General features: G+C 45.3%; 2 protein-coding genes across 9 annotated transcripts in view; one reads left to right on the top strand and one right to left on the bottom strand.

Moving 5' to 3' along the window:
• The window catches only part of FANCM (FA complementation group M), a 137,132-nt gene that overhangs the window by 16,549 nt on the left and 93,499 nt on the right, over positions 1-27,084 (top strand). The window contains exon 1 of one of the 6 annotated variants that reach the window (XM_053267713.1): positions 25,203-25,450. The exons of the other annotated variants lie outside the window; for them this stretch is intronic. The gene's annotated coding sequence lies outside the window, so the exon portion shown is untranslated. Of the gene's footprint in view, positions 1-25,202; positions 25,451-27,084 lie in introns of those variants that run through there. 6 annotated transcript variants of the gene reach the window in all.
• On the bottom strand, positions 3,177-25,235 carry LOC128332910 (heme-binding protein 1-like). Of its 3 annotated transcripts, none has more exons than XM_053267732.1 (6): positions 24,943-25,235; positions 11,924-12,015; positions 10,932-10,967; positions 10,259-10,400; positions 5,798-5,981; positions 3,177-4,333 (listed from the first exon to the last, which is right to left on the bottom strand). In XM_053267732.1, the coding sequence occupies exons 1-6, from the start codon at positions 25,193-25,195 to the stop codon at positions 4,162-4,164; spliced, it is 879 nt and encodes a 292-aa protein (XP_053123707.1). In that variant the 5' UTR covers positions 25,196-25,235; the 3' UTR covers positions 3,177-4,161. The 3 variants fall into 3 exon arrangements, with proteins under 3 accessions (XP_053123707.1, XP_053123715.1, XP_053123714.1); XM_053267740.1 differs by having other exon boundaries at positions 5,798-5,879; XM_053267739.1 differs by lacking the exon at positions 10,932-10,967.

Raw genomic sequence — 27,084 nt, 5'->3', positions numbered from 1 at the left:
ATCTATCGGAATGTGTAAGTAAGCTTCCTTTAGATCTATCGAAGCTAAGAGGTCCAGATGTTGTAACGCTTCCGTTATGGTGCGAAGAGACTCCATGCGAAATCTGCACTTGGGGATCCACCGGTTCAAGAACTTCAAGTCCAGAACAGCTCTGAGAGATCTGTCCTTCTTGGGAACCGTGAAGATTATGGAATAGATTCCCTGCCCCTGTTGTTTGGTTGGAACCAATTCTATAACCCCTATATCCCTTAAGTGTTGAATGGCACCCAGAAGGCCTACATGTGTGGTAAGCCAACGTGACCTTGGGGTCGGTAAAAATCTGTCAGGTGGTAAGGATGTTAGTTTTGTCTTGTAGCCCCACTACACTGTTGAGAGTACCCACAAGTCCGTAGTTGTTTCCTGCCATTTTTGAAAGAAGGCTGACAGGCGACCCCCCAGAGAGCCCGATGGGGAGTCATTGCTGTTTTTGAGACTTAGGTTGATTGGCAAAGGCTTGTCTGCCCTGGTTGAAGGGCCTACCGCCTTGCTCTCTGCCCCATTGGGGTCATTGGAATCTCTAATCCCTGTCCCTCCCTCGAAAGGAGGGTCAGAAAGATCGAAAGGGCTGGTACTGGAACTGAAAAGCCCTTCTGGGAGGAGGACGTTCCTGTTTACGTGGGATGGATGGAAGGGGCATGGTCTTACGCTTGTCTTTAGACTCTACCAACACCTCTTTAAGGGCTTCCTCCCCCCAAAATTTAACCCCATCAAAGGGAACAGAGGCCAAATTGACCCTTGAATTCTCATCCACAGGCCAATGTTTTAGCCACAAGTTATGCAGTCCCACATCTGTAGCTGTGGAAGCCCTGGATGAGACTCTTATAGCGTCTAGGGTTGCATCTGAGACAAAGGCTTGCGCCTTTTGAATCTTTATGAGTTGGTGCCTTAAATTAAACACATCTGTAGAGGGGTCCTGAATAAGGTCATCTAACCAGACTATAGAGGCCCGCAACAACATTGATGCCGCCGCCGAGGCCCTAATGGACAGAGAAGAGGCCTCATTAGCCCTTTTGAAAGAAGCTTCCAGTTTCTTATCATTTTAGTCTTTCAGGGCTGATTCTCCATCCTTAGGCAGTAAAGCCCCATTTAGAAGGGCAACTACCGGGACATCTGTTAAAGGCACTTTAAACATGTCCATAGCCTCTTGTTGGAATGAGTAGTACTTATTGGCCACTGCCAACGATTTACGATTAGACGATGGAAGTAGCCACTCCTCCCTAACCGTATCGGCCAGAAGTTCTGGGAGAGGTAACAGCAACTCCTTACTCTTAAGTTTAGGAAAAACCAGTGAGCCCTTAGTAGGAGGAACAGACTCAGTGGCCACAGGTGTTTGAAAGTCTAATGCATTAATGGCCCTAGACATGTGGGGACTCAAATCCTCTTGAGAAAATAATCTTTGAGATAGTGTGGATGCAGGATTGTCCTGGTCATCCGACCACTCTCCCTCTTCTTTGTCAAATAGGTCTAAAAGTATTTCCGGCCGAGGGTTAGGCATGGAAATCGGTGTTGGAACCACAGGATTTGAATATTAACAGGTACTCCCGGATCTGGAATATTAACCGGTACCGCTCCCGCTCCCGCTCATGAAGGAGTTGGGGAGATCGGCCCGTCAGGGCGAATGGGCTCACTTGGGGGAAGCGGAGGCAAGAGGTTACTAGGTGTAATATCCGGTGACTCTCCCCAGACCCCTCCGATGAGCAACCACCCCCGCCTAAGACAACCACGTCTTGAGGAGATACTACTACTACTACTACTACTACTACTAATAATAATAATAATAATTCGATTTCTATACCACCCTTCCAAAAATGGCTCAGGGCGGTTTACAAAGAGAAATAACAAATAAATAAGATGGCTCCCTGTCCCCAAAGGGCTCACATTCTAAAAAGAAACATAAGACACACACCAGCAACAGTCACTGGAAATACTGTGCTGGGGGTGGATAGGGCCAGTTACTCTCCCCCTGCTAAATAAAGAGAATCACCACGTTAAAAGGTGCCTCTTGGCCCAGTTAGCAGGGGTAAAAAGTTGCGTCTCTCAATGTTAGCATGCCTTCTCTTGCGTATTACTTTCCTGGGTGCCTGAGAAGTGGACTCCTCAGAAGAGGACGTATATACACGTTCCCTAACCCTTTTCTTGGATTTCTTCCCTTTTTTAACCACCTCCCTACGAGACACAGCAAAGGTCTCTTTAATCCAGTCCTGCCAAGTAGACGGCATATCTAAAGAGAGACTAATGGCTTGGGAAGACACATTCTGAATAGGTTGAGTAACAGTTACTGGAGGGTCATTTACTGGAGGTCCCTGGCTAGCCGTGACAAGGAGGGATCTCACTGGTCTTTCTGCTGCGGGGCCAGCTCCCTGATGGTCAGTTGAAGAAGCGCGGCTTGGAATAGCGGCAGATCCCAGGTTTCCTGCCGAAATTGTCAAGCCGCCATTTGCAGAAGCAGTTGCAGAGCCGCTAGAGGTTGCAGTGGCAGAAGCGGTATGACCCGGCTCTCTGAGCTCTGGAATGGGCGGGAACGAGACCGAAGTCTGGCCAGCACTATCCAGGCTTGCATCTCCCCTTGCTCTCACCGCGGTTCACATTGTGTGGGTGAGCAGAGATAGACCTGGACCGGTGCCTATGCCCACAGCACTCGAAGGACCCGATTCGGCATCCCTCCTGCGCAGCTGTTAATGGCGCCGCCACTAATGGTGACGATACAGGGGCCGATCCCGGCGCTCGAGTGGCGAACGGGAAGCCCTCCGTTTGTCCTCCCCTGGGCACTAAAATGTGTCTAATAGCCTGGCGACGCTCCATAGTGCAGGGGAAGAGAGACACAACAGTTGAGGAGGATAGAGAAAAAAGCGGAAAGAAAAGGCGCAGGTTTTTTTGTTTGTTTGTTAAAGAAGATAAAGATCTTAGGAAGGGAAATACGCACAAAGAAAACTGAATAAAGATAAAAGCAAGATTTTGTAAAGAGCAATACGAATGATCTCTGCCTAGGAGCGACTGCAGGACTAAAAGAACGGGGTGGGGTTATCTGTCCGGGGCTCTTAATGCTAGTAACAAATTTTGATTAGTCCTGCCTGGGAGCACGTGGAAAGGATAACCCAATGAGAGATGTCCTCGGCTCCAGGCATCAGATAAAGTACTTACTTTTCATTCATTTATTCAATTTCTATACTGCCCTTCCAAAAATGGCTGAGGGTGGTTTACACAGAGAAATAATAAATAAATAAAATGGATCCCTGTCCCCAGAGGGCTCAAAATCTAAAAGAAACATAAGCTAGACACCAGCAACAGTCACTGGAGGTCCTGTGCTGCGGGTGGATAGGGCCAGTTACTCTCCCCCTGCTAAATAAAGAGAACCACCATGTTAAAAGGTGCCTCTTTGCCAAGTTAGCAGGGGATTTTGTTGGTCCTAAATGTCTTGGCAATCAGTTTCATGGGATGACCCCTGGTTTTAGTGTTATGCGAGAGGGAGAAAATTTCATCTGTCAACTTTCTTCATACCATGCATAATTTTATAAACTTCTATCATGTCTCCCCTTTGTTGCCTTTTTTCTAAACTAAAAAGCACCAGTTGTGTATCCTTGCCTTGTAAGGATACTAGGCCCCTGATCATCTTGGTTGCCCTCTTCTACACCTCTTCTACACAAGGCTGAAGAAATGCTTCATGACTCTAGGTGCCTGAGACTTTTCTAGTTGCAATATGAGCCAAGTTGTGTTAACTTCAATATGTCAAATGACTGTAAGAACTGATCCTTTTACCTTTAGATTTGGTTGGCCACTTAAATACACCATCACTTCTGTTTGAATTGTCTCAGCCTGGGAAAAGTGCTAGAAGTTTCACAATAGCTATACATAACTGATGCTGCAACTAGGGGAAAAAACCCTTGAAAACAGGCAGTAAACGTTTCAAGTTTACCTTGTTATAACAGCGGAGGAATTGAGCTGGTTTGTCAGTCAGGCTATACTGGTAGAATGTAATCATGTATCTTAAGAAATCTATTTTATAAAGTTGATGGCTAAGTAAAATTCTTAATCCTTTCAGCTAGCCTAATTAGGATCACTTGCACATTTTCATGTGTCAGTAGTAAACAGAACTTGGCTATCTTATAGCTCATGAATAGCCAACTATGGTCTTTCAAAAAACCAAATTTCATTTTGTCGATTTGCAGCTGCTGGATTTGTGTACCCTGCAACTATAAAGGTATCTTGCAAACACAGCTCAGGATGCTCCAGAAGTTCTGTCAGCAGACTTATTTCTCTTGCAATCGAATCTTCATTAGTGACTCCTCTGAAGCCCCTGTTAATAGTCAGTAATAAAATTCTATGTTATTATTTGACACACATTGCTACCATGTTCTTAGTGTTATAGCCAAACATGCAAACCTATTTCTGACTCCATACAGGCTAGAAACGTGGTGTGAGTGTGTGAGAGAGAAAGAGGGAGAGAGAGAGATCGAGAAATCGGGGGATGGGAGTGGAAGCAGAGATATTTATTGGTGCCAAATTCTGCTTGCAATACTCAGTTCTGTGCAGTGTTCTTTGTAATTTTTTCATCTATGTGCGCAATGAATTTTGTTCTGGAAGGCAGTGTGTGTACCCATGCCTTCAGAGTGGGGCCTTTGTTATTCAACCTGAGCAAGATCTAAAATTAACTGAGCGGACATCAGAAAATGTGTGAGCGTGCACACATGCGCATGCCTTAGAGGGAACAGCGGTTCTGTGCGAAGCTGATTTTTGCATTGATTTCCAAAGGCTTTTTGATGCAAAAAATAGTGCTCTTGAAGACAGATGTGGCAATATACTATACAGAGGGAAGCAAGCAGGAATTGCCATTCAGGAGAAACTCTGGGAAAGAGTTCCTTAAAGGGCTGCCATTTCTGAAAATTACATCTAGGGCATGTCTAGCACATCCAAAAGATGTCTAGATGGGGCTGAATCCTGAAGGGCACGCTCCCCTATGAACCTGCTAATTCCTTCAGATCGTCTTCTGACACTCTGCTCAGAAGTGAGGGAGATAGCAACTGGAGCCACAGCCTTTTTGTGTGGAGGCATCCTGGTTATGGATACCCTTCTCAGAAACTCCTGCCGAGTGTGCAGGCTCTTTGCTCCTTCCTTGTTCATTTGTGATGCAACAAATGATGGTAGTTTGGATAATATGAACTGGTGAAGAAAAACGAAAAGCACCAAATACAGATGCAAATGAAGAGACAAAAGGGACCTTTATAATCTGAATAGGGCCATGTTGGGAGACCTGTTCAGATGTAGGAAAACAGTGATGCTCTATTCGGGTACAGCATCACAGAGTATGCTTGGAAGCCCCACCCCAGTGCTGACATGTCGGGAATCCTCACAGTCTGCATGCTCTCCCTTCATTTTTCTGAAAAGGCAAATACCATAAGCATGAGGGCATTTGCTTCCATAATTGGAATGAAAGTGTCCCAGCCTTCCGATCACAGAAGTAACCCTCATCATGCTCACAGCGTTTGCAAAGTATTTAAATTAATTAAATGAAGCAAAGTCTTTTTGATGGGAGGGAAGAACCAATTATCTGGCACTTGTTTATCTTCAGTGCCTTCAGACTTTGCAGTAACGCTGCAATGGTTGGATTCCCAGCAAAAGTGAATATGAAAAGTCTGATAGTAGAAGTTTGTTTTGAATTTTTCAATTTATTTCTGTAGAAAGTACTGTAGTGTTATAGGGCTATCATGGTGCTACTTTCAGGTAACTAGAGTCAAACAGGTTGGGAACCACTGATTCTTACCTGGCATAAATAATGGCCGGAGGCCACTCTTCAATGATGATATCAGGATCATCGGGCTCAGGTGGTTGCTCTTGTAGTTCACCTGGAAGGTAATATGCTACTGTTACAAATCTTGTGATGTCTGTTGTAGTTTCACTTGTGTGAACAATGGTCACAATTGGAATGGTCATCCCCAAGTACAGTCCTGAAAAAATAATTTGATCATTAGTAATTTTCTGCCCTTATGGAGTTAATAACCTGTCTGGGACATCTTATTTATTTATTTTTCATTCATTCATTCATTCATTCATTCATTCATTCATTACACTTTTATACTGCCCCACACTCTTGTCTCTGGGCAGTTCACAATGATAAAACAGTTAAAAACACATAAAAAATTAAACAATTAAAAGCTAACAATTTAAAAATCAATCACAGAATTAAACACCTATATATTATTAAGAAGCTGAAAAAGCCTGAGAAAAAGGATGGTTTTTAAAATATTTTTTAAAAATTGTAGGAGATGGGGAGGATCGTATCTCAATAGGGAGTGCATTCCATAGTCCCGGGGCAGCAACCCAGAAGGCTTGTCTCCGTGTGGCCACCAGACGAACTGCCGGCAACTGGAGATGGACCTCCAGAGACAACCGTAATGGATGGTGGGGCTCATAATGAAGAAGACGTTCTCTCAAATACCCATGGCCTAAGCCGTTTAGGCTTAGCACTTTGTACTTTGCCCAGAAACCTGTAGGCAGCCAGTGTAACTCTATCAACAAAGGAGTGATGTGGTCTCTCCGAGATGACCCAGAGACCAACCTGGCTGCCACATTCTGAACCAACTGAAGTTTCCAGACTATGTACAAAGGCAGCCCCATGTAGAATGCATTACAGAAGTCAAGTCTGGAGGTTACCAACAAATGTACCACTGTTTTGAGGTCATTGATCTCGAGAAACGGGCGCAGGTGGCGTATCAGCCAAAGCTAATAGAAAGCATCCCTGGCCACCGCCTCAACTTTGAAACCAGAGAGGTGTGAATCCGGAAGTACTCCCAGACTGCAAACCTGTTCCTTTTGGGGAAGTGTGACCCCATCTAGAAAAGGTAGAACGAAACCATCTCTAGGGTTCTGACCCCGCACAATAAATACCTCCGTCTTATTTGGATTCGGTTTCAGTTTATTCTCCTTCATCCAGCCCATTACTGCTTCCAGGCAGGCATTTTGGGAGGATATGCCAGCTCCTGAAGAAGTTGACATGGAGAAGTAGATCTGGGTGTCATCAGCATACTGGTAACACCCAGCTCCAAATCCCCTGATGATCTCTCCCAGCGGTTTCATGGAGATATTAAAAAGCATTGGAGAAAGTACGGAGCCTTGAGGGACACCGTACTTAAGCTCAGATCTCGAAGAGCAAAAATCTTCAATCAACACCATCTGGAATCTGTCCAAAAGGTAGGAGCGGAACCACTGTAAAACTGTGCCTCCCACCCCCAACACACTCAGACATTCCAGATAGTATCGAAAGCCGCCGAGAGATCCAAAAGGACCAACAGTCACACTTTCTCTGTCAATTCCCAATTGGAGAGCATCCATCAGGCTGACCAAGGCAGTCTCCACCCCAGAGCCCGCCTGAAAACCAGTTTGAAATGGGTCTAGATAATCACTTTCCTCCTGGAGCTGAGAGGCCACCACCTTCTCATTTACCTTGCCCAACCATGGGAGGTTGGAAACAGGCCTATAATTGCTCAACTCTGAGGGATCTAACGCAGGTTTCTTTAGAAGAGGTATAATAACTGCCTCCCTGAGACAAGGAGGCATCCTGCCCTCCCTCAGAGAAGCATTTATGATTTCCACCAGGCTTTCTACAACAGCCTCCCTGCTAGATAGAACAAGCCATGTTGGGCAAGGGTCAAGAGAGCAAGTGGTAGACCTCACCGCTCCAAGCAGCTTGTCCACATCCTCAGGAGTCACAAACTGAAACTGATCCAGTCGAGTTGCATAAGAGGAGTTGTTGGGCACCTCCAGCTCAGATATCAAATTAATTGTGGAGTCTCCATCTAGGTCAGCCCAAATCCGAGATATTTTATCTGTGAAAAACTCTTTAAACACATTGCAGCAGGTAACTGATGACTCCAAATTCTGGTTCAAGGGAGGGGGCACAGATACTAGTCCCCTCACAACCCTGAACAACTTCGCCGGACATGAACTTGCAGAGGCAATACGGGCAGAAAAGAACTGCTTCTTTGCCACACGAATTGCCTGAGCATAGATCTTTAAATGTGCTCTATGTCGCAATCTGTTGGATTCGAGTCGTCTCTTGCTCCAGTCGCCTACCTTGCTGCTTCAGCCCCCATAGATCTTCCGTATACCAAGGGGCCAGTTTTGAAGCAGGTTGGAGGGGACGCTTAGGAGCAATCGTGTCTACTGCCCTGGTGAGCAAGTTGTTCCAATTCTCAACCAGGGATCAACAGGATTACTGGCAAAGCCAACATTAAATCCCTCCAAGGCTTCTTGGAATCCTACCGGATCCAATAACCTCTTCGGGCGGACCTTTCTAATAGGCCCCTTGCTCCTGCGGAGGTGGGAAGTGGCCGTAAGCAACCTTAACCAGATGGTGGCCCATCCATGACAATGGGGAAATCACGGGAGTCCCCACCCATGGAACACCACCCTAATCAGAGTAAAAGACCAAATCAAGCATGTGACCTGCAGTATGTGTCGATCCAGAGACCGCTTGGGATAGGCCCATAGTTGTCATGGCTGCTATGAACTCCTGAGCTGCCCTGGACAAATTGGTCCCAAAATGAACATTGGAGTCCCCCAGCACCAAAAGTCTGAGACTCCAACGCAAGTTCCGTGACCAAGTCCATGAGCTCAGTAAGGGAATCTGTTGGGCAGCGGGGCGGTCGGTACACCAACAGAAGTCCCAATCTATCCCTGGTCCCCAAACTCAAGTACACACATTCAATATGATCCGATACCCTAACAGGGATCCTAGTAAGGGAGATGTTATCCTTATAGACCACAGCCCTCCACCTCCCCACCCACGTCCCCTCACCTGCTCCTCTACAGAATATCCTGGAGGGAGAAGCTGGGCCCAAACTGGGCCACTTGCCTCCCCCAACCAAGTCTTGGTAATACACACCAGGTCGGCCCCTTCATCCATAATCAAATCACGGATGAGTTCAGATTTATTTTGGACTGACCTGGCTTTGCAGAGAAGCAGGATAAGGCTATGTGGTTTGTTGGCAGTGCTCCCTGAGGTCAGAGAACTGGCAGGACAGCCAGAAGCGGGGACAGCAGTTAAATTTCTGACCACCCTTCCCCTGGAACGGCCTGCTGACCTGACAATGTTACTCCTTCTATTCCCCACCACCACCACTGGGATAGCTGCTCCAAAGGCGCCCCCTATCTCCCCATCTCCAGATGAACCCAAATACATTGTAGGAATTTCAGGCCAGTTCTAAAAACAGCTAAACAAAAGCTCTACTGTTGAGTAGCTCCTCCCTAATCTAATACTTAAACAGAGGATCTGGCCCTCACCCTCGTTCTCCCCCGAAGGGGTGCCCCTTTGGTGGTGACCCCGCTGGTGGCGGGCCTGCCGCCACTGGCAGCGTGCCTATATAGTCCTGGGCAGTAGCAGCTCCAATAGGTGGAACACAGGAACTAAAACTGCCCAGTCACCTCTGGCCCCAGTCCTGCAAAAACTCCCCACCACAGACAGTCCTTGCTGGAACAGATGGCAAACGAAGTGAGAAGCAGAAGAGGAGGCAGCAGCCAGGCAGGGACCCCAGCCTCTCACTCTGGGGTCTGCCAAGGCCAGATGAAGTCTTTCCTCTTCCTTCCACCAGCAGGCTTCTATTAGCCACTTAGTGATATTAAACTGGCACAGACTACAGAGTAAAAATGCAGCATTTTAAGACTTACTCCTCTTGTGGTAGGGAGGAAGGAATTTCTGGCTTTATTCTTCTAACTTCTCTGCAGGATGGGACATTTAAAACTGGTCTGTGTATGTGCATAATACATACAGGCATTCATAATTTTGCTTGCCTCACTTGCCACATTCACCATTGCAACACGGTGCCATCCAATGACAAGCCCCAGCCTTCCTCCCAACATTGGAGCTGGGGAACCGGTGAGCAGTGGCCAAGCAAGTCCCCCTGCTTTCCTGTTCCTACTCGGGAACAGGAAGTGGGTGTGGGTGGGTGCTATCAATTTTGCCACTGCTTGGACAGTGCTTGACCCTGCCGTTGAGCAGTGGCCAAGGAAGCCCCCACTCATGTGTGCCTCGCATTCTTAAGCAGAGCGGGCTTGCTTGGTGGGAGACTCCTGTTTTGGCTTTATGACGGAGGGCAAGCCAAAATTGTGGACCTCTTTTGTGCACCTACATATCTTCAATATATGTATACATGTACTGATGGAAGACATCTGTACAGGAATATCAGAAAATGATCATGTCAGAATACTTGGAGGAGGAGGAGATTACCTGAGGAATTCTGCTCACAAATGTATCTCATAATCTTCATGAATCCAAGGCATATGCTCTGTTCATATTGATCTTCTTGTACTTTGACACAAGCCCATTTTGCCTTTTCATAATGGCGTTTTTCATACAATACTTCACCAAGCTGCAATTTTTAAAGAGTCTTAAGATTAATATGGCTACAAAATTCAGCACAGAGAAGTACAACTGTCCTGTGATTAGACCCATTCAGTAGTTGGGCAATCGCCTAATTTCAGATTGAATTGGAGAACAGGCTCAGTGCAAGACCTGCAATACTGTACTTAATCTATAATGAGAAGAATCCTACATACATGTCTAGTCCATATTAATTTACACTGGAGTGTAATAAAAATAATTTGGCTTCAAAAACAAGCAATGACAATGTATTTCAGCAATCTGAAATCTGTGCCTCTTCCATGTTAAGTAATATACAACCAAATAATACTTTTTATATCTGGGCTACTAAACTCTGGATGCCCAGTTGGGGAAAAGGTGAATAAGGACCTGTGTGAATTTTGAATCTGAGATATTGACGAATGCAAAAAAAGACTGGCAGAAAAGCATAATGGCACTGTTTTGTCAAAGAAATAGAAAAAAAAATTGGTGGATGAAATCACATTTTTTTTAAGCTGAAGAGAATATGTACCATATTTACCTGAATAGAAGATGACTCTGCATTTAAGATGACACCCTTAAAAAATAGAGGTTAAATACAGTTATGCCTGTAGTTACCTGAAAGGAAGAGGACTGAATTTAAGATAACCTCCTGATGTCTAACATCAAAGAACTTGGAAAAAAGCTATTTTCCCTGAACTTCAGCAGAATTTTGCCTGTCAGGGTCTTGACTGATAGGAAAATACTCTGTGCTTTATACGCAGCGAAAGCCACTATCTTTAGACAGTACGCTTTACATTTCCCCTCCTCCACTTTTCCTGCTTGGCTTTTACAAGGTGAATTTCTTTAGAACTATGAAATACTGAAGGATACAGCCTAATTTACTAAGTTTCTGTTAACAAAGGTCTAGTAGCATGATGCTAGGGACAAACATTGCAAGGTATCACACTCATGTTCTACTTGTGAACTTTCTGGGCCATTTGGCTGGAACTCTTTAGGAATGGGGCACTGGACTGGATGGACCTTTGGGGGCCAATCTAGCAGACTCGGTCGTAGACCCCGGTATAGTAGAGTCAACAACCACAACCACTGAAACCTGCATCAGAGGTCAGTTCTACATTGTGGTGTATGTAAATAGTTATGGGCCTATTCAGCATGCTTAAGTATCGTGCCAGTTATATTCGTAACTCCTGAGTGTGTCTCCAGGCAGTCTGTTGCAGGAACACTCTTTCCAGTGATTTGTCAAGAATTAGCAGCATTAATGCTCTCAACCAAAGTCTTGGCATTAGTGCATAAATGGAGCATAATACCATGATTGGTGGTGTGTTGATACAACCTATTTTAGGCACTATTTATTGGTAATGTGAGACCTTGTTGAACACAAGAATCTTTAGTCAGAAGTGTGATTGCAGAACTGAGATGTGAGCAAGGAATGGTTTATTGGTTTCAAACCCAGTTACCCCATTAAGATTATACAGTTTGTTATATAATTAAACTGCAGTGTATCAAAGTACATTCTGAGAAGGATATTACCTTTTCTTTACGGTTTATCACAGTAAATGGGATTCTCTCTCTCCTCTGAGGGTGGTTATTTCTGGTTAGCTGTTGGATTGGCTCTGCCATATCTGTAAGGAAATGGTTAAACTATTACAGATAAATGCACTTGATTTGCATAAGTGGAAAAATTTCCCAGTTCTTCAGGATACTGAAAATAGACCACTCCTGCCAAGAAGAAGTAATAGATAAAAGTGTGAAGAAGTCTATCTATTTGTCAAACATGTGATTCTAAAAACAACGTTGTGAGATCATTTAGGCTGGGATACAGGGACTTGCCCAAAGCTAATCATGGCCAGCTGGGGCTTGGAGCTTTGGTATCCCTTAGTTCTCCAAAATAGGACCTCTGGAGCCTGCACAGCAAGTGAGCAGCTGCATTTTTAAAGTAAACTTGTCTGGAATAGTCCAAAGTAGCCAAATCTGTAAGTGACAAAGGATTGGTATGCCTTCAGATAACTATCTTGTGTGGCACTTAGTTATATTGAAGGCCTCAGTTGCTGCAGTGTTTGTAAAGCTATTTTCTGCCCCTAAAGTTAAAAATTAAATGAGTTTTTCTTTTTCTTTGACTGATCATTGAAGTTGTGTTGATTGTGTTACAGGGATTTCATTTCTGAACTATTTCTCTCTTTGATGGTAAAAAAAATCTGCAGCTTTAGGGCCAAGTTAAGCCTATCTCAATCTGGCTCAAGCTCCACAAAGCCAGGAAGTTGGAACCTAAGGCTGATGCCTTAACAAGTGCCACATGATGAGTAATGATGCTGTGCAATGTCACAAATTGTGCTCATTTGCAACTTGCCCTCCATGCACTTCCACGTTTTTGTTTGGTCTTTAAGGCCCAAATCAAAGTGGGGAGGATGGACTGCCTGGCACCAGTAAAGATGCAATAAACCTAGCCCAATATGACAAACAAACACCAGGACATTATCATATACAAAATATGATAATAGTTATTCAAATAGTTATTTTGCTTCCTTTTATTGGTCTTAAATGTTTTACTAAATCGTAATTTAGTAAAACATTTAAAACCAATAAAAGGAAGCAAAATCTCACCAGAAAAATACAAGGCAACAAGTTAAATTTTTTTTTAAAGAGACATCAGAACAAAACATGAAATAAATAATTTTCATGATATGTACCCTGAGACCTGAAGATTGCTTGTAACAAAGAGAATTCAGTTCAAGATATTGTGGTTGGGTATGATGGGAGTTGTAGACAAACAATATCGGGCAACCCAAGTTTGAAAACCCCTGCCTTACTATATTGCTACTGGAAAATCTATTATGTTGCATTCTTGGATCCAGAGTAAGAAACGAACTCTCCCATCATTTAGCAGGGGAGCTCCTAGGGTCAGGCAGCGTGGTTAGATCCTGAGTGCCAAGGCAAGTCTCCCTGCCTATGGAACCACAGACAGTGCTACAGTTTTTAGCATCTTCTAAGTCTACAGTCCCCAACAGAAGAGAATCAAGCCGGTGATAAGTTAACAGATTATTCACTTTCTCCCTGAGCTTGAGACAAGCTCAGGATGGTGCTGTTGTCCAACCTTTATTGGAGTGCACCATAAAATCTCTTTTCTGTAGAGTCAAGGTAAGGTTGATGAAGGGTGATAGAAGAGGGCCCCCTCCTATTTGTTGAACCCGTCCTGCAAGTGAATGAGATAATCAATCATGTGTCAACTCACAAGAGAATTCCTCTAGCAATACAGATACTTCAGAAGGCAATAGAGCAGAAGAACATGGGGCATCTTTGCTGGTGCCACCAGGGACACCATCCTCCCCATATTGACGTGGGCCTCAAAAACCAAAGAAAAGTGTGGATGCATGCAGGGGAAGTTGTAAGTGAGCACTATTTGTCACGTTGCACAACATCAGTATTAATCACTTGGAAAGTCTTTTCAGGAATCGGCCTTAGGTTCCAATTTCCCGGCTTTGTGGAGCTAGGGCCAGATTGGACCAGGGCCTTAACTCTGATATTAAACAGAAAGTTTTTCTGACCGTTGAATTTCCATGGTTTGTGAAAAGGGCATTTGTGTTTCTGAGAGTGTGTGTGTGTTTGCATTTCTGTATACTTATGCTTGCTGGTGGAAGTGCTTTTGTTTCTCTGAGTGTGTGCTTGTGTTGCACGTGTGTGCATGTATTTTTTCGTGTGTGCACACACGTGCTTGTATTGCATATCCATGTGTTTGTGTGGGAATGTGTTTCATGTGTGTTGTATGCAAGTTTCTGTATCTCTGAGTGTTTGTAAGCATTCATTTGTGTTGCGTGCATGTACTTATGAGTATGCACGTTTGTGTTTGTGTTTCTCCGTGGCATGCATCTGTGTGTGTGTAGGCTGTTGCATATGTTTGTGTCTGCGTTTGTGCATTTTTAAGTTGCATCCACATTTGTGTGTTTCTGCCTTTGTTGCATGTGTATATTTGTGAGTCTGTGTATGTGCGTGCATTTGGTTTGTGTGTGTTTGCATGTTGTGTCTACATCTGTGTTTGCTTCGCATCTGTGTATTTCTGTCTTTGTTTGTTTGTGTATTTGTGTCATGTGGTGGTTTTGTGTTTGTGCATTTATATTGTGTGTGGATGCACATGGATGCATATTTATGCGTGCATTTTTAAAGGCATTCCATACACCCCTCCTCCAACCACCATTGTTTCCCCAATCCCCACAGTGCTACTAACAACCCATCTGGCTTTCCCCACCTCCCCGCATCCCTGAGCATTCAACTTCCATCCCTAAAGAAATAAGCATTGAACTTGCAATAGAATTCACTAGCTGGCTGCCCCTGCTGATATCAGAGGACTGACAAATATGTGTCAGCAGCCTGGCTTCACTGTCACATTGGTCATGCTGTGTGTAACTTTAACAACTTTAATGGGCCAAGAAAACCTTAATAACATTTGAACTACTGTTTGAAACTTCACCAAACCACTAAAAGGCACTCTGCCTAGTCAAGCCTGACAGAGTAAGTCAGTCATTTTCACCAAAATTCTAAATGAATAAATGATACACTGGAACCACTCTGGACAAAAAGGAGGTCAATTTGTCAATTTCTGGCACTTTTTAACTTGCTATAGCTTTGAAATTTTTTCATCAGATCTTCTTGAAATTAGGTACATCTGTAGACCTCATAAAGCAGATTATACATGCCAAGTTTTCAAGTTATTAGCTCAACTGTTGTCATTTTATAAGCAATGGAATTTTGAGGTTTATAATGGCGGAACCTTTTTTAGCGTACTTTCCAGTAGGTGTATGAGATCACCCAGCTTTCTGTCTGTGTGTCCCTGTGTCCCCCACCTATCAACTTTGCAATGCCTGGACCAATATGAACCAAATTGGGTACAGTTGTAGTGACACATAGCAACACTTCAACAGCACAGTTTGTGATGATATAATCCACGCCAATCCTAGATGGACGCATTAACTTTTGAGGTGCAAGTGGGCTAACTTGTGAACTGCCTAACCAATCTGAAGCAAATTTACTACAGCTGTAGGGACACATAGGGATGCCCTAATGGCGTGATGTGTGATGATGTCATCCAATCCAATGCACGCTGGCATATCAGGGACTTCCGGCCAACGGGGTGTGGCAGGGAGGTATGCTGTCGCCCCGATCAGCTTTCTTAACAAAGGATGCTGGTGGAGGAGAAGCAGCGGGAGGGGTAAGTGCACCCTCCCCTGCTCTTAAAGTGGTACCCTACCCCTACCACCTTCGAACTGCTTTGCCGTGGTTCCGTGCACATCCCTAGTTTGTAATGATGTCATCCACCCCGATCCAAGATAGCAGATGCATGAACATTTGAGGCGCAAGAGATCTAACTCGTGGGCTTCGATTTGAACCAAATTTAGTCCAGTTGTAGAGATAGTGAAAGGAAAGTAGGCAGATTTGCTCTTACTAGAACAACTTGTTCAACTGCTCACTTTAGCTAAAGGGACACTCCCATGTCCTGTTAAGAAGCATGAGTTACTTTGATATCTACATAGTAACACATAAGTCTACATACTTCTTCCAAGTCAAAATAATATAACCTGCCTTTGTTTGTTTGCTACATTGCTAATGATTTCTTTTTTCTGATTTTAATTAATGTAATTGGCAAAAGCATATGCTTGGGGATGTTGGGGTACAGTAGTTTGCGGCTTAATCTATGTAAGTAGTATTTGTATTCCACCAGTAAAAATACAAGTAAAACAATCCAAAACTAGGTTGGTTAAAGTTTATCTAAAAGGACACATTAATTCCTAATCCAATGATGTTGACTGCTGCTTAAAAACATATCCAAAAAAGGCTGCTGAAACACACTCTTGGTTATCTTCCTGCATTGGGACGGTGTTCCAGGTTTTGGGCCCCACAACAGAAAAAGGCCCTGTTGTTACAACCCATTCCTAAGAAGGTATATTAAGCTACACAGAGAGATGGGTTTGTGATCACGTATAGACCTCACGGTGGGTTGCCTGCCTGATGTGAAGGTTGCGGACATGACGTGGCATCTAGATAGGCTGTTGGGCACTGCTGGGGAGGAGTCAGCTGTCATAACCCCTGCTAAATGAGCAAAGAGGCATCTTTTTAAAGTGGTGGTTCTCTTTATTTATCAGGGGGAGAGCAACTGGCCCTATCCAGCCCCATCACATCATCCCTCCAGTGGCTGTTGCTGGGGTCAATCTTATGTTTCATTTTAGATTGTGAGCCCTTTGGGGACAGGGGACCATCTTATTTATGTCTTATTTATTTTTCTATGTAAACCGCTTTGAGAACTTTGGTTGAAGAGCAGTATATAAATATTCATAGTAATAGTGCGTGTCGGCACCAGCAATGTTGGGAAATGCAGTCGGGAGGTACTGGAAGCCAAATTTATGCTGTTAGGTAACATATTGAAGTCCAGGACCCCCAAGGTAACGTTCTCAGAAATGCTACCTGTTCCACATGCATGGCCAGTGAGGCAGATGGAGCTGAGGGGTCTCAATGGATGAGATGGTGCAAGAAGCAGGGGTTTAAATTTGTTAGATACTGGGATACATTTTGGGAAAAGATGAGCCTGTACAAAAGGGACGGGCTCCACTTGAACCAAGTTGGAACCAGACTACTGATGCTTAAAATCAAACGGGCCCCAGAGCAGCTTTTAAAAGCCCGGGGGATAGCTGACAAGAGCTAGGCAGTATCTGGTTCAGCAAGTGCCATCCCTTAAGATGTAAGGATGTAAATGATTCAGGTAAAACAGAAGGGGACAGAGCAGAACCACATAAAGAGCAGACAAAAGGCTGTGCTAGCTGGCCAAAGAGATCAAAAGGCCAAAAGAAAGACAGCATACACCAGGTAAGAGATTCAGCGTATAGGTGCTTATATGCCAATGCCAAGGTCAAGCTTCCGAGCCAAGTTGGGCGAACTGGAGCGCTTGGTTGCTAATGAAAAAATTGATATAGTTGTATGGAGGAACAGCCCTCTAGTCCTCCTAACCTTTTTACCGTTGCCACCAAGTGGACTTTTGGTATGGCTGAGTCCACCACAACAGCCCTTCACATTTTATCAAAAATTACAAAACACAAACCTCAGTGTGGAAAGGCTTATAGGCATGGGGTGAAGACAAATCAACAAGCTTCTAAAATTTGTTTAACAGGAAAGTTTACTTTTAAGAAAAAAATTGCTCAATTAAAACATTCTTTTACAGAAAAAAAAAATACAAACTCAAAACAGTTACAGAGCAGGTCAGAGAAAATTAAAAGCTGAAGAAACATAATCACTTCCTGGCTCTATTCCGGTCCCTACTCAGAGTCCTCTTGTCCGCTTCTCAGTTTTGGGCTTGCTGGGCAGACTCTTTGTTCTGATTATGGCATAGGTCTGGGGCTCAATCCAGCCTGGCTCTTTTCTTTTCTTCCAGTGATTTCAGCTAGAAGGCTTCTCTTCTTCTTCTTGCTGGCTGCTCACTCTCTGTGTGGATTCACTAGAATTCACTCTAGCAGATTTCCAGACTCTCTTCCTTCTTCTGCAACCTCCAGCTCTGACTTGCTCCAGCAGACTCTCTTGACTTCTCCTTCAACTCTCTCTCTCAGGACTCTGTTGACTTCACTAACTTTCCTCTCAAAACACTCCCAAGATATACAGTTTCTCTGGCTCAACAGTTTTTTAAGCCATTCAATTGGAACAAACAAAAATTCCCTCCATTTCTTGAAATCGCCTTTCCTTCCAAATATCAACCGTCAACATGCTAAACCGAATGTGAAACTACAGAAAAACTAAAACGAACGTTTGACCCTGCCAGCCTTCTCCATGCACAGGGATTTGCAACCACAGAATCCTATTTACAATAATGAAGTTTTGGGAACATAATACAATACAATTCACTTATCAGGGCTTATTTACAATAAGAGGTTTGGGAATATTAATAACAATACAGGGCTTATTTACAGAAACCCAAGAGTTCTAGGCCTTGTGGGCATAACGGAAACATGGTGGAACAGTGAGAACCAGTGGGACGCAGTTATCCCTGGATATTAATGCAATAGAAAGGACAGGAAGGGGCGAATTCAAGGTGGTGTAGTGCTGTATGTTAAAGGAGGTATAGAATCCCACAAGCTAGAAAACCTAGGAAAACTGGAGTCCTCCACATAAACTCTGTGGGTGACAATACAAGGCCTGAAAGGAAGTGTGCTAATGGGGATGTGCTATAGCCCTCCAGATCAATCTACACGTAGATTGTGTAAATTCACATTCAGGTAATGACAAAGAGGCCAAATTTCTAGATACGCTGAATGACTATGCCCTAGAGCAGTTGGTCATGGAATCAAACAGAGAGAAAGCAACCTTGCACTTAATCCTGAGTGGTGCCCAGGACCTGGTGCGAGATATTGGTGTCATGGAACCTTTAGGAAACAGTGACCATAGTGTGATCATATTCTGCATACTTGTGAGGAGAGAATCACCAAGGAAGTTTAACACAGACACTATGAATTTCAGAAGAGGAAACTTCTCTAAAATGAGGAGTTTGGTGAAAAGCCGCTTTCCCCCCTCCGGTGCCCGTATTTCATGGAATAATGGTTCTTACTATTTTCTCAAGCGCCCCTTCTCCGGCGCTCTGCTGCAGCGATTGTTTTAGTAATGGGGCAGCAGGATACCTCCCTGCCGCCCCTTCCTCCGCTTGGCGTCATGGCATAAAGTGCAAAAAGGCTTTAAGAAGCCTTTTGTGCGCGTGCGCGTGCACGTACTTTCTTAAGTAAACGGAGCGGCGGGATATCTTCCTGCCGTCCCTTCTCCCGCTTTGATGCACTTTGCAGCAAAGCGAAATGGAAGAAGGGGCAGCAGGAAGATATCCTGCCGCTCCGTTTACTTAAGAAAGTACGTGCATGCGTACTTTGATCTTGATTTGATATTCTGGCGGCTTAACTAACTAGTCAGAACAAACAAAAGCTATAAATAACATAGTTAGCACATAATATGGAACAGCAGTTTGTTAAAGTGGAAGTCATCTTGGTGGTGTGAGTACAAGTGCTCATGATTCCTTTAAGTTCATTCACATCGTGCTGCACCATGGTTTTGTGTTGTCTGAATCTAGCTATTTTATCCTAAAACTCTGAGATGTGAAGGTCTTAAAAACCTTCAGTTGTATTTCTGCAAACATGGTGAATTGGCTTCTGTTATTTGTTGCATTTGTTTCTGTTGAAGGACTTTCTGTGGAGTAGTTGGAATGTTCCTAGGCTATCATGTGCACGTTGCATGATCACAATCTAAGTACCATAGGAACTTGCTAAATTGCCCAACAGTGCTGGCTGAACACAAGTTGTCTTCATTAAAATATTTTGATTCATTTTAATCTCTTGCCAGTTATTGACGTTCTCCGAGAGAGGGGAAATGGAGCAAGGTTTTCATTTGATTTATATCCTACTCCATCCCATGGATTTAGAGAAGCTTTCAGTGTGTTTTCCTACTCCTGTCTCACATTCTAATGTGAGCATGAAAAATGACAACATGGAATGATGAGAATGATGAGAAAAATGACTAATTTGGAATGAAAAATGACATCAAAATGATATTGTAAACATAAAGCCCATTTCAGAGGAGGAGGAAGGGAGGGGGGAAGAAAAGCTGTGCCAAATGGTGATGGTAGAGTTTCTGCAGCCCTGTCCAGGAGTGGGTGACAGATGTTATCTCTTGGGACCTTTTCCAGTAACTGCATCAACTACCAGCATGGACTGTTGAAAAAAGTGCTGCAGAGTGGGTTGGGATTGAACTCCGTCCAAGTGGAGATGGTGGTGGAGTTCCTCAAGCTTTGTTCAGGAGCAAGGTGGGCATTAACTATTTGAAACAGATTGAGCAATCTTCTGGTACAAATGGAATCAAGTTAAACATCTAGCCTTCTCTTAGTCACACTCAAAAACCAGCTCCCAAGAAATCTGTCAGTTGATCATGTGGTAGTAACACAATGTCATTGAAAGAGGTGTTGCTTTGTGATTTCTCTGGATTCCTTCTAGACTGACTTCAGCTGAGAAGTGCAAATGAAAAATTTCCCTTGAGAAATTCATGCTGTTCCTAATGGAGTATTTCATGATGAATCTCCACCAGGCAGCCCTATATAGGCATGATTTACCTCTTGCTATTGCTTTTGACTGCCTTACAGAGTGGTGCAGAGACAGCTATTCAAAAATGAGAAGATTTTACACGGGGGTCTTGCCCCAAGAAACTGAATACAAGAGTTTTGGGGGAAAGTGGCATAGATAGAAGGCTTACTGCTTCACTTCTGCATCTCCAAAGGGGGAAGTAGCAGTATAGTACCACACTTTCCATTTTAGGGCTGTGATTCTTGCTATGTCATCAAATACATAATTTGAATGGGCTATCACTGGAGCAGAACATTATCTCTCATGTTATGACTTTACCATGGTGTTTTAGTGGTTGGGTGTGACTTGGAGTATTCTCTCCACAAGGATATTATCTATTCAAAGAGTTATCGGGCATGCTTATTTCTCAGAGAGGAATTGTTCATATGGGCTTGAGCAGATACATCTGCTTTGTCCAAGGCACACAAATCTGGTTGCTTTGGCTGAGATATGGTCCATCACCTTGGACACTCTGTTGTCCTGTCCTCCCAAAGTCTACCTTTTCATGCTATTTTGCTGGATTTGCCAACAGGATGCTTCTGAAAATGGTTTTCTTCTGGCTTTAACCCTTTTCAGTGTCTGGTGCAGTAGTCTTGTGGTGTCCAACCAAGAGGGCTAAATGGCTTTTTAAAAAGTGATCAAATGTGTGGAGAAAAGGTTTCTTAAATGTGGATGTTTACAATAGCCAAGGATGGAAGATATACTTTCAAAGTCTCTGTCCATTTTGTATTAGCAAGATGTTGGAGACAAACAGGGTTATTCCCATCTTCATGCTTTCTTTGTGAGGTTGCCAGAACATCTGGCTTGCCTCTGTTGGAGACAGGTTACTAAACTAAACTGAGTTTTGTCTCCTCCAGTTCTTGTGGTCTTATGTTTCACCTATGTGATGAAGGGATAAAGCTGGCCAGTATTCGGTAAAGAACACAAGAACAGCCCTGTTGGACCAGGCCCAAGGACCATCTAGTCCAGCATCCTGTTTCACACAGGGGCCCACCAGATGCCTCTGGGGAGGTATGTGCATGCACAAGAGGTATGTGCATGCCCTGCTCTCCTGCTGTTGCTCCCCTGCAACTGGTATTGAGAGGCATCATGCCTCTGAGGCTGGAGATGGCCCACAGCCACCAGACTAGTAGCTACTGAAAGGCCTGACCTCTATTAATCTGTCTAAGCCCCTTTTAAAGCCACCCAAGCTGGTGGCCATCACCACATCCCATGGCAAATAATTCCATAGAAATAATTTCATCCACTGTATGAAAAAGTACTTCCTCTTGTCGGTCCTAAATTTCCCAACTTTCAGTTTCATGGGGTGACCCCTGGTTCTAGCGTTGTGAGAGAGGGAGAAAAATGTCCCTCTGTCCACCTGCTCCACTCCCAGGGGCAGAGCCACCATTGAGCGAATGTGTTCAAAGAACCCAGGGTGTGCCGAATCAGGGGCTGTGCCTCGCAGTCCTGATATGCCCGTGTCTGACGTTAGACGTGAGGGTGCTGGTTTAGCTCTCAAGTGGGGGCTGTGTGGCCCCCGTTTGGGAGTTAAATGGCCGCTGTGTTCGTGGCGCGGCCAGGAGTGGCTCTTCTCTGCCTTTAAGGCAGGGAAGAGCTGCTCCTGGCTGCATTGCGAACGCAGCGCCGGCTCCAGTCTAGCTCCCAAAGGGGCCACGTGGTCCCTTTGGGAGTTAAATGGCTGGTGCTGCAAACGCAGCATCGGCCTGACACCCAGCTCCCTAATGGAGCCATGGGGCTCCGTTTGGGAGCCAGACCATGCCCCCCCCATGTCTGACGTCAGATGCAGGGGGCGGGGTGAGCAGAGCCACTGCTGTGGCCACACATGCGCGCCTGTCCACTCCATGCATAATTTTATAAATCTCGATCATGTCTCCCCTTAGTCACTTCTTTCCAAGGTAAAGAGCCCCAGATGCTGTAGCTTAGCCTCATAATGAAGCTGCTCCAGGCCCCGGATCATCTTGGTTGCCCTCTTCTGCACCTTTTCCAGTTCTACAATATCCTTCTACGGTGACCAAAGCTGTACACAGTACTCCAGATGTGGCCATACCATAGATTTGTATAAGGGCATTATAATATTAGCATTTTTATTTTCAATCCCCTTCCTAATGATTCCTAACATGGAAATAGCCTTTTTCACAGCTGCCACGCACTGAGACGACACTTTCAATTAGCTGTCCACCACCACCCCAAGATCTCTCTCTTGGTCAGTCACTGACAGCTCCAGATCCCATCAGCGTATATGTGAAGTTGGTATTTTTTGCTTCAATGTGCATCACTTGATACTTGCTTATATTGAACTGCATTTGCCATTTTGTTGCCCACTCACCCAGTTTGAAGAGATATTTTTGGAGGTCCTCACAATCTGTTGTGGATTTTACTACCCCAAATAGTTTAGTGCCATCTGCAGATTTGGCCACTTTGCTAGCCACCCCAACTTCTAGATTGTTTATGAACAAGTTAAAGAGCACTGGTCCCAGTACCGATCCCTGGGGTTCTATGTAGCAAATCTAATTTGATACATTAACAATGGTGGGAATAATTCTTTGTTTAGTGATCTGAGTCCCTTTCAGATTCTGATATCTAAACAAATACAGCCACCGAGGGGAATTCCTATGAAAGCCTTACTTAAAGGCAAGGTAGAGTATATTTGTGTTCTCTTTAAGATCTGTCACTTACAACAGAGCTCAGGAGAAGTTCATAGTGGGCTCTGCCTTTTGTATGTGTTCATTATCAGCAAGTATGTATTCCAATATGCATTTACTCTCTGCTATCATAGTTTTGGAAAAGTGGTTCATACTGCTGCTGACTGCCCATAACAACCCCTGGATCTGCCTGTAGTTATACTGTTTTCAGAGCCGGTCAGGTTTGCAGGATCTGATTGTAACCTCTGCTGAGAATTATTCAGGAGGCTTGTCCCAAGTTGTACATGAACTGGCTGCAATCAGGGCATCAGTCAATCAGTGGCTACATGCTGGCACTTGATCTGCAGCATAATTCACATTAGTTAAGGCACTATGTGGCAATACTCAACCTATGGGATCTGCGTAGGGCAAATGTGCCATACTGCATCCATAGTGGTATCTCATCCTTGTACCAGAGGTAAATCACCAAACATGCAGACAAGGCCATCTCTGTTTTCAGAAGAGTGCTACTAGGAAGCAGTAAGGCCAATTTAAATATAAGCGGGAACTCTTAACCTAAGCGTGTGTCTTTAAATATTTGTGGATTGCAGCCTTGCTTATCTAGGGTGACTGTTCCACACATGTGGCTGGGGATGTGCTGAGAGTGTGCCCATCCTGACATCATGGAAGAACATAAGAACAGCCCTGCTGGATCAGGCCCAAGCAGTGTTCCCTATAAGGCGTGCGCACGTGCTCACAAGTTTTTTTTGATGTCCACTCAGTTAATTTTAGATCCCACTCAGACTGAAAAAGGAAGGCCCAACTTGGACTGCATGTGTGCACACTGCCTTGATGTTGCCACCCAGAACAAAACTCATTCTGCACACAGATGAAATAAATTGAAGAGAACACTGGGCCCAAGGCCTATCTACTCCAGCATCCTGCCTCACACCGTGGCCCACCAGATGCCTCTGGGAAGCCTACAAGCAAGAGGTGAGGGCATGCCCCCTCTCCTGCTGTTGCTCCCCTGCAAAGGATATTGAGAGGCATCTTGCCTGGGACGCTGGAGGTGACCTATAGTCCTCAGACTCGTAGCCATTGACAGAGCTGCCCTCTATGAACTTGTCCAAGCTCCTTTTAAAGTAAGCCAATAAGAACATGTGTTTTTAATTACGTTATCATTACTTGTGGTCCAAAACAGGGTTCCATAAGCCCCATCTTGTTGTGCTAAGCCCTAAACCCTGCAAATGTTTAAAGCGCCAATTATGCCTGCTAATCACGTATGGGAAACGACCAGTAAGCAGTGATGTTTCAGATCACGGGCAACTAGTGGTAGCTTCTTGTCAGGTTGCAGGAGGGAGGCCCCGCCCGAGCGCGGACACATCCTGCAGCCTGCTGGATCGCACTGCGAAGGCGGCTGAGTCTGCCGGCCTTGAACTTTCTTTGCTGCTGCCGAAGAGGCCGGGGCTCCATAAGCGCGTTGCAAAGAGGGAGCAAGAAGAGCCTGCTCCGGCCGAGCCCCCCGGCCCCCCCGCGACTAATCCGTGTAAAACCCGCAGAGCTTAGTTTCCATTGTTGCTCCTAAGAGGTTTAGCCCGTCTCACAAGCCCGTCCAGCTGCAAACCTCCCCCGCTCCGGGCTGCCTGCCTGCCTGCCTGCCTGCCTGCCTGCCTCCTCTCTCTCTCTCTCTCTCTCTGGGTCGTCCAGGCACGCGGGCTCCGCCGGCCCATGCCTGGCTGGCCCCCTGCTTGCTTGCTGCTTGCTTGCCTGCCTGCCTTCCAGCAGCGGCTCCCGCGCTTACCCCGAGGCACGTCCACCTGGTGCCCCCTGCCTACGCTCTGCCAGTAGCTGAGCAGCCGCTCCTGCTCTTCCCCGGCGGCGTCCTCCACGCTGCCGCCGCCGCCGCGATGAGTCGAGTCGCAGCCCTGCGGGGGCTCCTGCTCCTCGTCGGGGGCCTCGCTCATGCTCTGCAGGTCCTCCAGCGTGATCGCGCCCGGGAGCGGCTCCCCGGCGCCGGCCCCGCTCATGCGGCAGGTGCTGGCCTCGCTCTGCATCGCCGCGGCGCCACCGCCGGCTCGCCTCTCCGGCCGGCTCGGTTGCTTCTGCCGCCCCCGATGCCGGGGCGGCGCCTTATGAAGCGCGCTGAGCTCTCTCTGTCCCTGCCCAGAGAGGGGCTGAGCTCAGCGCCCAGCCGACGGGTGGGAAAGGGCGCGCAGGCCACTTGCAGGGCCGCAGCAGGCACCGCAGCGAGGGGTCTCCCGGCGGGGGCTAGGCTGCCGTCGCCCCCACCCCGCACGCAATGACCAAAGGTAAGCCGTGTCCCCACCGCCTCTCTAGCAGCTAGGTGGTCATTGGGGACCCTGGACCTAATGAGCTTACACCTGCTCCCTGCAAAATAAGCATCCCCTCACTGTCTATATTCACTTCACCACAAACCTACACATCTGGTCACAAACTAATTCACAAACTAACTGGCACACAACATGTGTCCCTTGTTCCACAGTTCAAACACAGAACCAACTTGGACATATGGTGCATTTGTAAGGAACATAAATTAAAACCACAACACATGTCCCTTACTTCACACTTCTCATGTATACCTTTTAGGTCACAAACCACTTTGAGCATAGTGCATTTGGGGGAAAAAAAGTTCAGATGTAACAGTTCCACTTTCACTAGGCGTGAAGTTCTCTATGGATAGAGATAACTCTTTCTGGCAGCGTTACTGCAGTAGGGGGGAAATTCATTAAAATAATCAGATTGACATTTCCTTGAAATAAAAATACATAGAGTCCTGTCATCTTTGGCTACATGTGTGCCCAATTTCAGAACTCTCAGCTATTCTGGAAATGTAAAGGATTGGGCAAATGGTGTGAGGGGTGGGCATGTTGCACTTTTAAAAGGTTTTTGTAATTTTCTACCATGAAGCAAGCTACCTATAAGAATTTTTTTTTTTTGAGATGTCAAAGAATAATAAGAAATTAATGGATTGACCAATCTGCTTCAAAGATCAAGACACAGTGTTCTGCTAACCTGTCTTATGCTCTCGGCCAAGCCATTTTGGCAGTATAAAAGTGGGGAGGGGTGATGTTTACCCCTTTTAAAAATTAAGGCATTGGGAAGATTCCTCCACATGGGGGTGAAATGAGGGTCTGAGGAGCGGCTTCAGTTCCAGAAGTTTTTATTTTCTGCCATGGAGCAAGCCACTTATAGGACTTTTTGGAAGCTTTTTTAAAATTCAAAAAGTCATTAAAAATCAATGAATTGACCAGTCTGCTTCAAAATCTGCTTCTGCACAGCGTCCTGATAACTTGTCCTACATCTGTGCCAAATTTCAGAACTCTAGGCCAAATAATTCCAGAAATATAAAAAGGGCCCTCTTTTCCCTTGGCAAACATCATGGGGCCCTCTGGGAGTGGGCACATGGATCTGTGCTTAACAGTGCCCCTGCCAGGGGGTCAAGGGGAATAGCAGGATGATTAGAAACTGGCTCTTTCCTCACATTATATATGAACTCTATATTTTTGTCTTCCTGAAGTCCAGCCACCAAAAATCCCTGTCAAGATGGAGAAGACTTCTGCAGTGTGCTCAAGGGGGCAGCTTCCAGACTGCATTTTTGATACTGCTGCTTTATTGTATGGTGTTGTTTCAGGGCACTTTGCAGCTGGCTGTAGTGAAAGGCAGGATATCTATTAAGCAAATAAATAGATGAGCCCTAACTGTTCCTTTACAGCTCTCCAGTGTCCCTGATATTAAACCTTGGTGAAGGCTGCTGGTGTTGATGAGGTATTCTTACTAAGCAGTGGGGACTCCAGCAGGAAATGGCAAGGGAAAGCATCACACCACTTCCATGTGGTGCGCCATAAAGATCTTGAGTGGTCTTTCAGGATGCAGCGGGAAACGTCCTCTTCCTTGCCCTCTGGGCTCATTGGGATCCTGCTCC

This window comes from Hemicordylus capensis, chromosome 1, assembly GCF_027244095.1.
Source record: "Hemicordylus capensis ecotype Gifberg chromosome 1, rHemCap1.1.pri, whole genome shotgun sequence".
NCBI classification, from domain to species: domain Eukaryota; kingdom Metazoa; phylum Chordata; class Lepidosauria; order Squamata; family Cordylidae; genus Hemicordylus; species Hemicordylus capensis.
This window is presented reverse-complemented; position numbering and strand designations above follow the sequence as displayed.